Source organism: Apodemus sylvaticus, chromosome X, assembly GCF_947179515.1.
Source record: "Apodemus sylvaticus chromosome X, mApoSyl1.1, whole genome shotgun sequence".
In the NCBI taxonomy this organism is placed as follows: Eukaryota; Metazoa; Chordata; class Mammalia; order Rodentia; family Muridae; genus Apodemus; species Apodemus sylvaticus.
In genome coordinates this window covers 34,268,533-34,282,667 of record NC_067495.1, presented here as the reverse complement: position 1 = coordinate 34,282,667, position 14,135 = coordinate 34,268,533, and the positions used below count along the sequence as shown (strand labels likewise).

The 14,135-nt window shown below is 44.9% G+C and overlaps 1 protein-coding gene across 1 annotated transcript in view; it reads right to left on the bottom strand.

Annotated features, from left to right (window-relative positions):
• Sms (spermine synthase) overlaps nucleotides 1-14,135 on the bottom strand; it is a 47,009-nt gene that overhangs the window by 21,478 nt on the left and 11,396 nt on the right. The window contains exon 2 of the mRNA XM_052171027.1: nucleotides 4,900-5,020. Within this exon, the coding sequence (XP_052026987.1) occupies nucleotides 4,900-5,020 (121 nt within the window). The remainder of the gene's footprint in view (nucleotides 1-4,899; nucleotides 5,021-14,135) is intronic.

Sequence of the window (14,135 nt, the reverse complement as noted above, 5' to 3'; positions counted from 1 at the left end):
TAAAAGTGAAAAGAGGCAGCCCCAATCAAGGCTCAAACAGTTCTTTTTCTCCTTCACGTCAGAGTTCATTCTCTGCTTTCTTTTCAATTCCAGTTTGGAGGTGAAAGGTTGGACATGGTCACTTGTGGAAGATCTAGAGGAGAGGGCCAAGCACTAAGGTTTTCCATACTACTCCTTAGGCCCTGAAACTGATCTGAGTCTATGAATGATCCATATTATCTAGGTCTATAAATTGCTTCAGTCTGACCTGCACGTGTGTATGTGTGGGGAAGCGGTATGTGTAGGACAGGAGCCTCAGGTCACCTCCCAAGCACATGACACTCTGTTTTGCTACATAGGTGCTGAGGGAGAACTCAGATCCTCACAAGGCAAACTTTACCACATGGGCTATCTCCTCACCCCCCTCAAGCATGTGTCTTTTAGTTTGGGTTTTTTGTTTTCCTGAGCATGAGGCCTGCCATGGAGTATAGTTGATATGCCCAGGGTCACTCCACCAAAAAAACAGCGCCTTTCCCTTCTCCCAGCAGGTATTAATTACAAATAGCTTCTTGACAAGCTAGGGGTGAGACTTCAAACCCACTTACCGTTCTCCAGTGCCAGATTTTTGTCTGGCTTGATTTTTACAATGGATCCCCAGGTGGTTCTGTCAAGTTTAGTTAACCAAGTGGAGGGCAAGATGGGGAAGGGCAAACTAGGCTGCCCCCCTGTAACCTTCAATGTTCTGAAGACAGCCCAGCAATCCAGGCTAAGGCTAAGAATGGTGTACATTTTGAAAGAAGGGAAGAAAGTGCGACAGCAACCGGATGTGAAATCTCAAAACCTCCTTTGTGCACAGGTTTCTTTTTGCCATTGGCCGCAGGAACTCACCTGAAGGTATTATTTAGTCCTGGAGTACAGTTCTCCCACCCTCCCACACATGCTTTCATTTTTATTCATTTTGCTTTCAGATGCAACCTCTGAATAATTCTTGTCACTCAAAAGCTCCTTTCTAGCCCAGTGGTGGTGGTGGTGGCGGTGGCAGCGGCAGCGCACACCTTTAGTCTCAGCACTTGGGAGGCAGAGGCAGGTGGATTTCTGAGTTCGAGGCCAGCCTGGTCTACAGAGTGAATTCCAGGACAGGCAGGGCTATACAGAAAAACCCTGTCTTTAAAAAACCAAAACCAACAAACAAACAAACAAACAAACAAACAAACAAACAAAAGTTCCTTTCTCAAAAAAATTAATAATTCTAAGTGCTATGTATACAACCAGAATTGTGGCTAGAAAGATAGCACAGAAAAGAGCACTATTAGCTCCTCCAGAGGCCTTGGGTTCAATTCCCAACACAGACAGGGCAGCTCACAACCATCTAGCCTCCACTGCAAGCAGATACTACCTGCAAATGAAGTAAAGACATACGGGCATGTAACGTGTCAAACCAATAGAAATAAAGAACTTTTAAAATAAAAACTGAGGCAGGTAAAGTCTGGTTGCAGAAGCTCTTAGGAGATGGCTAAGATGAGGAATTTTTTCACCTCTGGGGGAAGGAGCAGTAGTGTTGGATGACAAAGAATGGACCATAGCAAAAACAGAGTGCCGTGACAGTAGAGAGTTCAGTAACAGAGAATGAGGAGAGGTCTACATGACACAGATGTCGGGCTAGAGGACAGCTGAGGATTCTCTGCTTCTGGGAGCCTCTTAAGTAACTGAAGCAGGGCATAGGTGAGAGATGAAGAAGGCTGGTGATCCTGTTGAATTTAGGCCACTCTTAAGGAAGAAGTTATCACTTTAGATATATCTAAGGCAACCTCTAAACACACACATGAAGTTGGCCAGAAGTCTGGGCTTGTCCTATCATTGAGAGACACCCCCACCCCCACTCCCAATTAGTTCTCTCTTATTTTTTATTGTTATATCTAAGTACACTGTAGCGGTCTTCTGACACACCAAAAGAAGGCGTCAGATCTCATTACAGATGGTTGTGAGACACCATGTGGTTGCTGGGAATTGAACTCAGGACCTGTGGAAGAACAGTCAGTGCTCTTAACCTATGAGCCACCTCTCCAGCCCTTCTCTTCTCGTTCTTCTGTCATGTATTCTATTACCCCATTTCCCATCTCCTTTAGAATCTCTTCCTCCTTTCTCATGATCCCCTTTCTAGTTTCATGACTGACAAACATAGATACACACACGTGTGTAATTTTAAATGCAGTTTTCACATGAAAGAAAACACACAGTATCCATCCTTCTGAGCCTGACTTGTTTTCATTCTGTATTTTACTACAGTTTTTAGTAAAAGATAATCACTCCTAACAATGCTCTAGCCAGCAGCAATGCAACCATGGGTTTGTTGGAAATTCGACAGAAGAGGAGACTGACCCACTGCAGCAGAAACGTGTGTGAGTGTGTGTGTGTGTGTGTGTGTGTGTGTGTGTGTGTGTGTGTGTGTGTGTGTGTGTGTGTGTGTGTGTGTGTACTGGGAAGAGTGGTGCTCCACAAATTTATTTTAACCAACTCCAAATCCTTGCAGAAGAGGAGACTGACCCACTGCAGCAGAAACGTGTGTGTGTGTGTGTGTGTGTGTGTGTGTGTGTGTGTGTGTGTACTGGGAGGATTGATGCTCCACAAATTTATTTTAACCAACTCCAAATCCTTGCCTGGCAGTGTCACACTGCTTCAGCTGCCAGAAGTCTTGCTTGGGCCTAGGCAGAAAGAAGAATCTTTGGAGCTTTAAAGAAATATCAAAGCCCAAGTCCAGTTGCCTTTCACTCTGGGGGAAATGACTGGGCAAGAGAATTTTGTGAAAGCTCTGAATTCTAGCCACTTCTAAAAGATGTCAGAAACAACAACAACAAAAAGCCAGGCATGGCCTGTTAGTGGTGACATACGCCTTTAATCCCAGCACTTGGGAGGCAGAAAAAGGCAGAATTCTGAGTTCGAGGCCAACCTGTCCTACAGACTAAGATCCAGGACAGAGAAACCATCAGAAAGAAAAGAAGAGGAGAGAAGAGGAGAGAAGAGGGGAGAAGAGGGGAGAGGGGAGAGAAGAGGAGAGAAGAGGGGAGAAGAGGGGAGGAGAGGGGAGAAGAGGGGAGAGAGGGGAGAAGAGGGGAGAGGGGAGAGAAGAGGAGAGAAGAGGGGAGAAGAGGGGAGAAGAGGGGAGAAGAGGGGAGAGGGGAGAGAAGAGGGGAGAAGAGGGGAGAAGAGGAGAGAAGAGGAGAGAAGAGGGGAGAAGAGGGGAGAGGGGAGAGAAGAGGAGAGAAGAGGGGAGAAGAGGGGAGAAGAGGGTAGAGAGGGGAGAAGAGGGGAGAGGAGGGGAGAGGAGGGGAGAAGAGGGGAGAGGAGGGGAGAAGAGGGGAGAGAGGGGAGAGAGGGGAGAGAGGGGAGAGGGGGGGAGAAGGGGGGAGAAGGGGGGGAGAAGGGGGGGAGAGGGGGGGAGAGGGGGGAGAAGGGGGAGAGGGGGGAGAAGAGGGGAGAGAGGGAAGAGGGGGGAGAAGAGGGGAGAGAGGGGAGAGGGGGGAGAAGAGGGGAGAGAGGGGAGAGGGGGGAGGGAGAAGAGGGGAGAGAGGGGAGAGAGGAGGGGAGAGGGGGGAGAGGGGAAGGGAGAGAAGAGGAGAGAAGGGGGAGAGGGGGAGAGGGGGGAGAGGGGGAGAAGGGGGGAGAGGGGGGAGAAGAGGGGAGAGAGGGGAGAGGGGGGAGAAGAGGGGAGAGAGGAGGGGAGAGGGGGGAGAGGGGGGAGAGGGGAGAGAAGAGGGGAGAGAGGGGAGAGAGGAGGGGAGAGAGGGGAGAGAGGGGAGAGAGGGGAGAGAGGGGAGAGAGGGGAGAGAGGGGAGAGAGGGGAGAGGAGGGGAGAGGGGGAGAGAGGAGGGGAGAGAGGAGGGGAGAGGGGGGAGAGGGGGGAGAGGGGGGGAGAGGGGAGGGGAGAGGGGAGAAGAGGGGAGAGAGGGGGAGAGAGGGGAGAGGGGAGGGGAGAGAGGAGAAGAGGGGAGAGAGGGGGGAGAGGGGGAGAGGGGAGAGAGGGGAGAGGGGAGGGGAGAGAGGAGAAGAGGGGAGAGAGGGGGGAGAGGGGGAGAGGGGGGAGAGGGGAGAAGAGGGGAGAGAGGGGAGAGAGGAGGGGGAGAGAGGAGGAGAGAGAGGGGAGAGGGGGGAGAGGGGGGAGAGGGGAGAGAGGGGAGAGAGGAGGGGAGAGAGGAGGGGAGAGGGGGGAGAGGGAGGAGAGGGGAGGGGAGAGGGGAGAAGAGGGGAGAGAGGGGAGAGAGGAGGGGAGAGAGGGGGGGAGAGAGAAGAGAGGGAAGAGGGGGGAGAGGGGGGAGAGGGGGGAGAGGGGGAAGAGGGGGGAGAGGGGGAAGAGGGGGGAGAGGGGGGGAGAGAGGGGAGAGAGGGGGAGAGAGGGGAGAGAGGGGAGAGAGGGGAGAGAGGGGAGAGAGGGAAGAGAGGGGAGAGGGGAGAGGGGAGAGGGGAGAGGAGAGAGGGGAGAGGGGAGAGGGGAGAGGGGAGAGGGGAGAGGGGAGAGGGAGAAAGAGAAAGCAAGTAAGCCAGCCAGGCATGTACTTGGTGTCCTGGGTTCAAAGCCTAGCAGCATGTAAATCAGTTATGCTCCACCATTCCTGTCATCGCTGCACTCAGGAGTTCAAAGTCATCCCGGGTCTAGTGAGCAAGCTACGCTGGGCTACATGTACCTTGTCAAAAAAAGAAAGAGAAAAAAGGAATACTGCAGCCAAGTGGTAGTATTGCACACCTTTAATCCCAGCACTTGGGAGGCAGAGGCATGCATATGTCTGTGAATTTGAGTCTAGCATGGTCTATTCAATAACCAAGGCTACACAAAGCAATACTGTCTCAAAGAAAAAAATAAAGAAACTTGGATATCATCCCTAGTCCCAGCTGTGTTCCCATCTAAAGCCCATGAGGTCACCTTACCTGCCATTCTTGTTCGTGTAAGTTGCTAAATATCCATGGTCCTGCCAGGTGTGCACTGACTCTGTCATGCCCTGCTCCTGAAAAATGGACTGCAGGCCTTTCAGAATGGCCTCACCATCAGCTGGAAGACAGGAAATAAGGAAGGTGATTAGGAAAAAGACATGCAAAAGCAAAGCTACGGCCTGGGTCGTAGAGTTTCGTAGTAGAACATTTGCCTCTAAAATGGTTTGGACCCTGGGTTCTATCCTAGTAACCACAAAACATTAAAATTTAATAAAATAAATTTGATGACTGAAATGTATAAGAATATCTAAATATCCTCCATCCTGTGTGGAGAAGCTAAAAAGAACACCTGAGAAGAACACAAGAACTGACCACAGATAGGTATGGCAAAGATACAGAGCTGTAACTATTCAACAAAACCAGAAATTTCAAAAGGATGAGATTCCATTTTCATCTAAATAAATTGAAGGGAGCACAGTTCTAGCAAGGGGATGTGTATAGATTATTGATGAGTCTCACTAATAACTTGGGAATTTTCATTTTATTGTTTAAATGTTTACAAAAGGAAACTGTTTCTGATATATAAATGAAAAAATAGAAATTAAAAATGTCACTGAGTGACATACTGGAAACAGCAAAAGCTGAAGCACAGAAAGAACTTCCCGGTTGTATTTCCGCCTCTCCACCCTGCCCCACCTGCCCCACCTCACAACTGTTCCTCAAAGTAAAGCCTGAGGTCACTGCTAGCTGCTCAGGCGTGGCGGCTCTGGAGGCTAAGGCAGGATGATCTATCTGCCAGAAGCTCAGGCCAGCCTGGACTATACTGTAAGCTCTAAGCCAGCCTTGGCTACAGAGTAAAGCCCTGTCTCAATAAAACAAATCAGCATTCATTAACCTCTCAGAGGCTTATGCAAGGTAAGAATCTTCCACAACATGGCAATTACTTAAAGAGCAAAATTCAGTTTGTCCTTCTGCAATTACATCTACAAAGGAGCCCTTTTCTGATAAGGGTAAATGAAGAACAATTCTGCAAACTGGCTCCTCAGGAAGGAACAAAAAAAGAGAAATAGGCTTTTCCTTGGACAAGCCTTTGCAGATATAATTGAATTGCATATCACCAGATAAGAGCATCTAGACTAAGTGGGCCTTAAACCCACTAACAGGTATCATTTTAAGAGACAGAAGATATAGAGAGAAAGAAGGGCTAAGTAACCAGAAAGCCAAACGTCAAAAACTGATGTCACCTCAAAGATAAAGCTTCACATCAGAGAGAAAAGAAAGGCACAAAATCCACCCCATACACCCATTCCAACAAAGCAGCTTGGAATACAAGCAGTAGCCCAGTGAGTCAGGGAATTCTCTTCCTAGCAAAACTATGCTCGTTGGCATAATCCAGCTTGCTTTGCTCTCCTGAAATTGGTTTTATGAAAGTACAACAGAAGGCCTGAATTGCATCTCCAGAACTACAGTATTTAAGACAACCCACCTCCCTAAAATGTACTTCTGGGGGCTACAGAGATGGAACAGTGGTTAAAAGCACTGGCTGTTCTTCTAGAGGACTTGAGTTCAATTCCTAGTACCCACGTGGCGGCTCACAACTATCTATAACTACAGTTCCAGGTGGGAATGGATACCCTATTTTGGCCTCTGAGGGCTCTGCATGCACCATGATGCAGTTATGCAAGCAAAGCACCCATGCACAGAAAAAAATAAAGGAAAAAAAGTATTTTATTTGTAAACTTCATCACATGAACCAAACCTGTCAAATTCAGTTTGTATTTGGCACTGTAGCCTGACAGATCAGTCCACTGTGCAGGTGACTTGAGTTAAGCACAAAGCAGGAAGGAAAAGAACACCAAGAATAACAGAAGCTACCTTAAATGTGGAAGCCACTCTGTCATTATGCAGTCTTCCTTGGCTAGACCAGATAGATGGTTTTTGTTTTGAAGGTGTATAAAAGAATAATCATTCCTGGTAAATGGCCTTAAGGTTGTGTTCTTGCTGGCATGCTATAAAAGAAAACAAATGAAGTGGGAAATTCAGCATTATCTTGGATGTGATAGGTCAGGAACCTGGCCTGGGGAGCAAGTACAAACTCAGCTATCTAGGCCATGGAAATGGGATGCCTTAGATCTAATGCAATGTTCTAGACTGCTGGCCAAGCCAAGTATGGTGGCCATTCCTTTTTCTCAAAGGCACAATTAGCAGAAAGGCACCATGTGGACTGAAAGCAGCCCTCTGGCCAGTTTCAAGATAAATGCCAAAGGGTAAAAAAGAAATCCAATTTGAAATGTTACTAGTTTCTACACTATGAGCATACCCTCTAATTCAATAAAACCAGGCAGGTCAGACTGAATTTCTGGCAGACCAATTCTTTACTTGTTGCTATGCCCAGTGTGTTTGTGTGGCTCCTGATTCCTGTGGCTATCTGAGTGTGCCAGTCCTGCCAGAAAGGTGTCTGTAGGGGGCTATTGGAATCGTTCTATTTGCTTTACTGCCCATTTCACTTCACATTCATTTTCTTCCTGATCTGGGGCCTCTCATGTTATCCATGGCCCTAAAGCCTCCAGAGGGAGAGGTGGCTAAATGAGCCCTCTGGTTATTTCTTTATAAAAACCAAGGTTTAAGGGAAAACCCAAAAGTCAGAGCTCTGAGCTCCAGTTCACTTAACGTTGTGTGGTGGCTTACTTGTCTTAATCTAAGGCGCTTAATAGATGCTGTGCAGATACGTTTAGATGTGCAGATACGGATTTCTGAGTTCGAGGCCAGCCTGGTCTACAGAGTGAGTTCCAGGACAGCCAGGGCTACACAGAGAAACCCTGTCTCAAAAAAAAAAAAAAATAAAGAGTTACTGCTGTTGCAGAAGACACAGTTCAACTCCCATCTCCCACATAACCATCTGTATGTAACCCCAATTTCAGGGGATCTGATACCCTCTTCTAGCCTATATGTACTCTGAATGTATATGTGCACAGACATATGTGCAAGCAAAATATTTATACACATAAGGCAATTTAAAAATAAAATGTTGCCAGGTGGTGGTGGTGCACGCCTTTAATCCCAGCACTGGGGAGGCAGAGGCAAGCGGATTTCTGAGTTTGAGGCCAGCCTGGTCTACAGAATGAGTTCCAGGACAGCCAGGACTATACAGAGAAACCCTGTCTCAAAAAAAACAAAACAAAACAAAACAAAACAAACAAAAAACCAAGGGGAAAAAACTCATTACAATGGCTGGGCAAGAAAGTAGGTATATATATATATATATATATATATCCCCTGAATTATGACTAAGAAGCTTTCAAAGACTCCAAAATACAGTGACCATTCCAGAGTCCTTTATCTAATGAACAATGCAATGCCTATTTCTAAGCTGCTACCTGCTTTCCTTACTTGACAATAACTTACAATGAATCACATGGTCCACATATACCACCACTACCAAAAAAAGAAAAAAAGGAGGGGGAGGAAGGGAGGAAGGGAGGAAGGGAGGAAGGGAGGAGAGGAGAAAGGAAAGGGAAAGGGAAAGGGAAAGGGAAAGGGAAAGGGAAAGGGAAAGGGAAAGGGAAAGGGAAAGGGAAAGGGAAAGGGAAAGGAAAGGAGGTAAGGGCACAAAAGGAATGGAGGAAAGAAAAAGAACAGAGGCCTAAATGCCTACATCAGGCTGGAGAGCGAGCTCAGTTATATAGTTGCTTGCTATATAAGAATGGGTACAATCCCCAGAACCCACATTCAAAAAAAAAAAAAAAGTTGGGCATGGAGGAACACACTTATAATCCCAGAGCTGGGGAGGTAAAAATAGAGCTAAGCAGATAACTGGGGCTCACTAGCCAGCCAGCCTAACATGAGCTCCAGGCCAGCAAAACGATTCTGCCTCAAAAAGAAAGGAAGACAGAACCTGAGCAATCACATGCAAGGGTAACCTCTGGCCCTCACACATACATGTAGGTACACACATATACACAGAGGAGAAGCTAATTGTCATCTCTCCCTGCTTTGTTTTCTACCAGGGATCCATTTACAGGACTCTCTTTGACAACCTCCTCCTCTGACCCTTGCCCCAGATGGCTGAAGGTCAAACCTATCTATGCTATTTATTGGACTCCACCTCCCGGGCAACTCTTCACACAGTTCCAATCTGAAATCACAATCAGGTTCATGAGGTCTCTTCTCGTTACATATGATGAGGCTCTGTAATCTCTAAATCTAAAATTCAAATTCCTCCAAAATGGGACAGTTTTTGAGCACTGACATGATAACACTAACAAGCAGATGTTTCAGCATTTGACCTTAGATGACAGGTCAAACCTTAAGTGTACTCAAAATATTTTGTGAAATTATACTACTAAAGTCAGACTGTATATATACCAATCTTTTCCTACAAACCTCTACACAGCCTCTGCCCTAGACAAACTCCCATGCTGGAACACATCTCACTTAAAGACCTAACTTCCTCAATCATAAAAAAAGATCAGCTGCTTGTGTGGCTGTGTGGTGAGTAAGCAACAGGTTAGCTGTAGACCTTTGGAGCCTAAAGAGTCATACTGACGAAAAAACCAAGATGCTGATAAAGACAGGAAACATTACAGTCCTGGTTCTTCTTTACCTCTTAGGGCCAAAATATGTCTTCTCAAACTTGAGTATATTAGATGCTGCACTAGGGAATTTGATAATTCTAACACATGGTGGAGAGGAGCTTATTCTGCCACTTGGGGCTTGATGTATGGCTTTAAACTTTTCATATTCAAAGAGTACTCTTAGGCAAACTATGCCCACACTGAACGGCATGAGAAAATTCTAATGGTGTAAAACCCCAACTCAAACTGTGTCTTGTGAAGAAATCCTGTTTTTTATGCAGATTCCACAGCCAACTCAGCCAACCATCCTATGGGTAATCTTAGAAGTCTCCTCTTTAAGAGGAAGGAATTGGAACGTTTTGTTGTCCGCACTGTTTTAGGCTCTGGTATTCACTGAAATTGGGGGTGGGGTGGGGTGGGGTGATTTTCTATTCTGGTCAGGCAGATTTTTAAATTATGAACCTGGGAATTGCACACCACATCCCTAACACCCCACCAAAATTGCTCTCCAACAGCAAGGCTCAAGCCATTTAAGCTCCAAGAGATGAAACTGAACTAGAGTTCTCTGAGAAACCAGCAAGGCCTGAGAGCTCTCTCTCTCTCTCTCTCTCTCTCTCTATCTTCCCCTCCCTTCCTCCCTCCCTCAACAGCTGCATGACAATTAATCACCCCAAACAGGGACAGATATGATTATTTGATACAACATGACTCATAATAGCCAAAAAAGCAGAAACAACTCAAATGTCCACCAAGTTATAAATGGATAAGAAAAGTATGCTCTATCGATACTGAGGGCTGTTACTCAGCCATAAATGAAACAAAGTACAGATACATGCTACATTCAACACAGATGGATCTCAAAACATACTAAAAGAAGAAAACCAGATACAAGGGACTACAGAGCATACAATTCTATTTATATGATGCGGTCATAAAAGATCAGTCCAAAAGACAGAAAGTATATTAGCAACTACCAGAGCCTGGGAAGAATGAATGGTAAAACAGGAAGTGGGGTGATGGTTACAGAGTAACTGGTTTCTTTCCGATGTAATCGAAATGTTCTAAAACTGACCATGGGGATGGTCACAGAACTCTAAGGATATATAAAAACTACCATATAGCCAGGGAACCATATATCAAGTTACAACTGGAGATTTAATGGGAGCAAAGAAACCTGACCCCAGCAGTTCCAACAGGCTAAGCTTGGCCTATAAGGCCTTATTGTTCTAATAATCTAGGGCAACTGTGGGTCTGGTCAATGGTTCTTCTCAGCCTTAAAGGGGCATGAATAGGTTAGGTAGACAGATATTCATTAGTGACTATCATGCCTTAGCAGAATCAAGCAGGAGTCTACCAAAATAAAGACAGCAGTGCTAGGTTTTCATCCTGTTTTTAGTTATCTTGTGGGCCCATGTGAAGACTAAATACCATTAAAAAAGTTTCTATGCTGGAAAGATCAGTGGTTAAGGTCATTTACTTGCTGATGTTCTTCCAGAGGACCTGGATTTAGTTCCCAGCACATACACATTAAACAACTTACTATCGCCTATATAATTCTAACTCCAAGGGATTCCTATGCCTCCTTCTGGCCTCCTCGGGCACACAAACATGAAGTCATTTACACATGTGCATAATTTTTAAAAATTAAATCCTTTTAGAATACATTCCGTGGTTATCTGTTACAATGTGATTCATAAAAGCCCAAAGAAATGAGCTGAGCCTTCCTACTTCTGTTTACTCAGAGATAGCCAAGGCAAGACCTTAAGTCCCTCTAACACAGATCCCCATTAGGCTCAGGCACAGCTACAAGACACCAGGTAAAGAGCCTACAGGGTAGGTAGTGTTCTGTCCCATCCCTTCTCCTCATCCAACAATAAATGGCAGACTGCTAAGTTCTGGGGACAGTGTGAGGGGACCACAGGGCTGTTCCTCTGCAACTATACTGCTGTCAATGCTCCTGCAGCCACAGTCTTAGGCTATTGTTTAGTCAGAGAGGAGATGTATGACTATAAAATGCAGACCACGACAATTAGAGCAGCAATTTTAGGTCAGGCTTACTTCAGATCATGTTTTCTGATGTTCGTAAAGAAGAACACAACCAAGAAAAATTAACTTCACAAAGAAAGAAAAAAGGGGGAAAAAAGCCCAACTGAAGTTAGATTAATAGCCATACAACACCAACACAGAAATAACACCCAAACTCCTTTCAAGCAAGCATGCATTAAGGAAGGCCAGATGGAAATGTTTAAGTGCCAGCCACAATGTCTATTTCTTAAAATTCACAACATATCAAGTCATAACTTAACGGCAATGTGCTGCTAATTTCCCTGCCCTGCTGTCCCATTCCCATTACAACAGAAAACAGTTTAAGGGGCATTTCCAAGGACACACAGAGCCAGCTCTTATTACCTTCCCATAGTATATATACCTACTCTAGAAGGTAAGAAATATAATTTGGCATACAATTCTAAGGCCTCTTTGGGTTAAAAACAAAATGCTAATCAAAACTTATACCCCCTCTTTCCTTCTTAAGGTAAGGCCATTTTCTTCTTAAAACTGGAGACACAACCTATCCTCATCTGGAGAGCAAACCCCGCTCTTCCTTCTAATCTAACCTATGGGAGAATATAAGCAAGAAAGAGGCTGGTTAAGATGGCTCAGAGAGTAAAGGTGCTTACTGCCAAGCCAGCTGGGCTTGGGATTGATACCCAGAACCCACATATTAGGAGAGAGCTACCTCTGTCCTCTACATTAATTAGCACACTATGGCTCAGAGACTGTGTGCTAGTGCCATGAAACAGGAGCCATGTCACCAGTATACATGAACATTACAACACACACACACACACACACCATTTAAAAATGTAAAATTATTTTATTTTTAAATAAATTAAATTTGAGATTATAATTATGCCATCTCCCTCTCCCCCTTCCCTTCCCCCTAAGTAAGCCCTCCCATGAACTCCCCCATCTTGTCCATGACTTTCTTTTAAATTCGTGGTCTCGTTCCTTATTGTTACATCCATACAGACACAGACACACACTTCTAAATAAATACAACCTGCTCAGTCTGTATGATGTTATTTGTATGTATACTTTCAGGGTTAACCATTTGGTACTGGATAACCAATTGGTGTGCTCTTCCCTGGAGAAAACTATTTCCCCTGCTCTCAGGATTCCTTCCTTAGATGTGTATAGTTCCTTGTCTAGGGCTAGGGCCTCTGAGCTTTTATTTCCCATCTACATTAGCACATCTATGGTGTCATCTTTGAAATTGTTTTAATTTTTAAAACGCATGGCAGTGATGGAGAGATAAGACCTGAGGTTTTAGTTCCCAGCAACCACGTGACAGCTACAGGCTATAACTTCAGTTCCGGAGTGTGGAGAGCTCTTGGGGCCACTTCTAGAAATTTGGCAGGAATTTGACATTGGGCTAGGAAAGGGAAATAGGCTCAAGCAAAAAAAAATGACTTTGGACTAGGACAAGGAAGTAGGCTCAAGATCTTGATCTTTTTTTTTTTTTTTTTTTTTGGTTTTATGAAACAGGGTTTCTCTGTGTAGCCCTGGCTGTCCTTAAACTCACTCTGTAGACCAGGCTGGCCTTGAACTCAGAAATCCACCTGCCTCTGCTTCCCAAGTGCTGGGATTACAGGTGTGCACCATCACCACCGGCTCGATCTTGATCATCTTGATCCCTGAATACCGTGGGACTTTGCCGTTTGTTTATTGCACTATTAGTTCCTTGACCTAGAACTGACCTTATTCTTTACATGTACTTAGACTGGTACAAAAGCAAACTGGAAAAAATAAACCTGCTTCAGCTTCAGAACTGGCTGGGGTCATGCTACAGTGTTAACATAATTGTCTTTTTCTTCTTTTTAATCCTTGCTCCCTCCCTAGAGAACCTGGTGACTGGCTGGACTTGGTCACCAGAAGATCAAACACCCTCATCTGAACTCTGAAAACCACCATATGCATAAAGAAATAAGTGAACCTTTTTTAAAAGCACACAAATGGAGATTTTGGTAAAACCTGCCATTCATTTTGTGGTAAGATAAATACCATTAGTTGGTATGAATTCTTAGAGCAATGGTTCTCAACCTTCCTGATGATGCAACCCTTTAATGCAGTTCCTCATGTTGTGGTGCCCCTCCCACTATATAAAATTTTTTGTTCTAACTTCATAACTATAATTTTGCTACTGTTATAAATGATAATTTTAATATCTGATATGCAGGATATCTAATATGCAACCCTTGTGAAAGGTTTGTTTGACCCCCCCAAAGGAGGGGTCACAACCCAGATGCTGAGAGCCACTGGGGTAAAAGATGCTGCCAAGTAACAGTTAAGTGTTGCTAAAATGTGCCCATTTCTTCTGCAAACTGTCAAACGTGTGTATCAGGTTGTTCATAGTATTCCCTATCCTTCTAGTGCCTGTGGGGTCTGGAATGTTTGTTGGTTGGTTGGTTTGCTTTTACCAAGTACTTTTCTGGTATAGGCTTTCTGACTTCTTTTTTTGTCAGCCTTGTTGGTTTGTCATTTCCCTAATTTACTTTTTTTTTTAAAGCTTTTTTAAAAAAGTCCTCCTAGACCATTGTTTTTGTTTCTTAAAGTGGGAACAAAGATTGGTGATTTAAGACTGTCCCCCCTAAATATCCT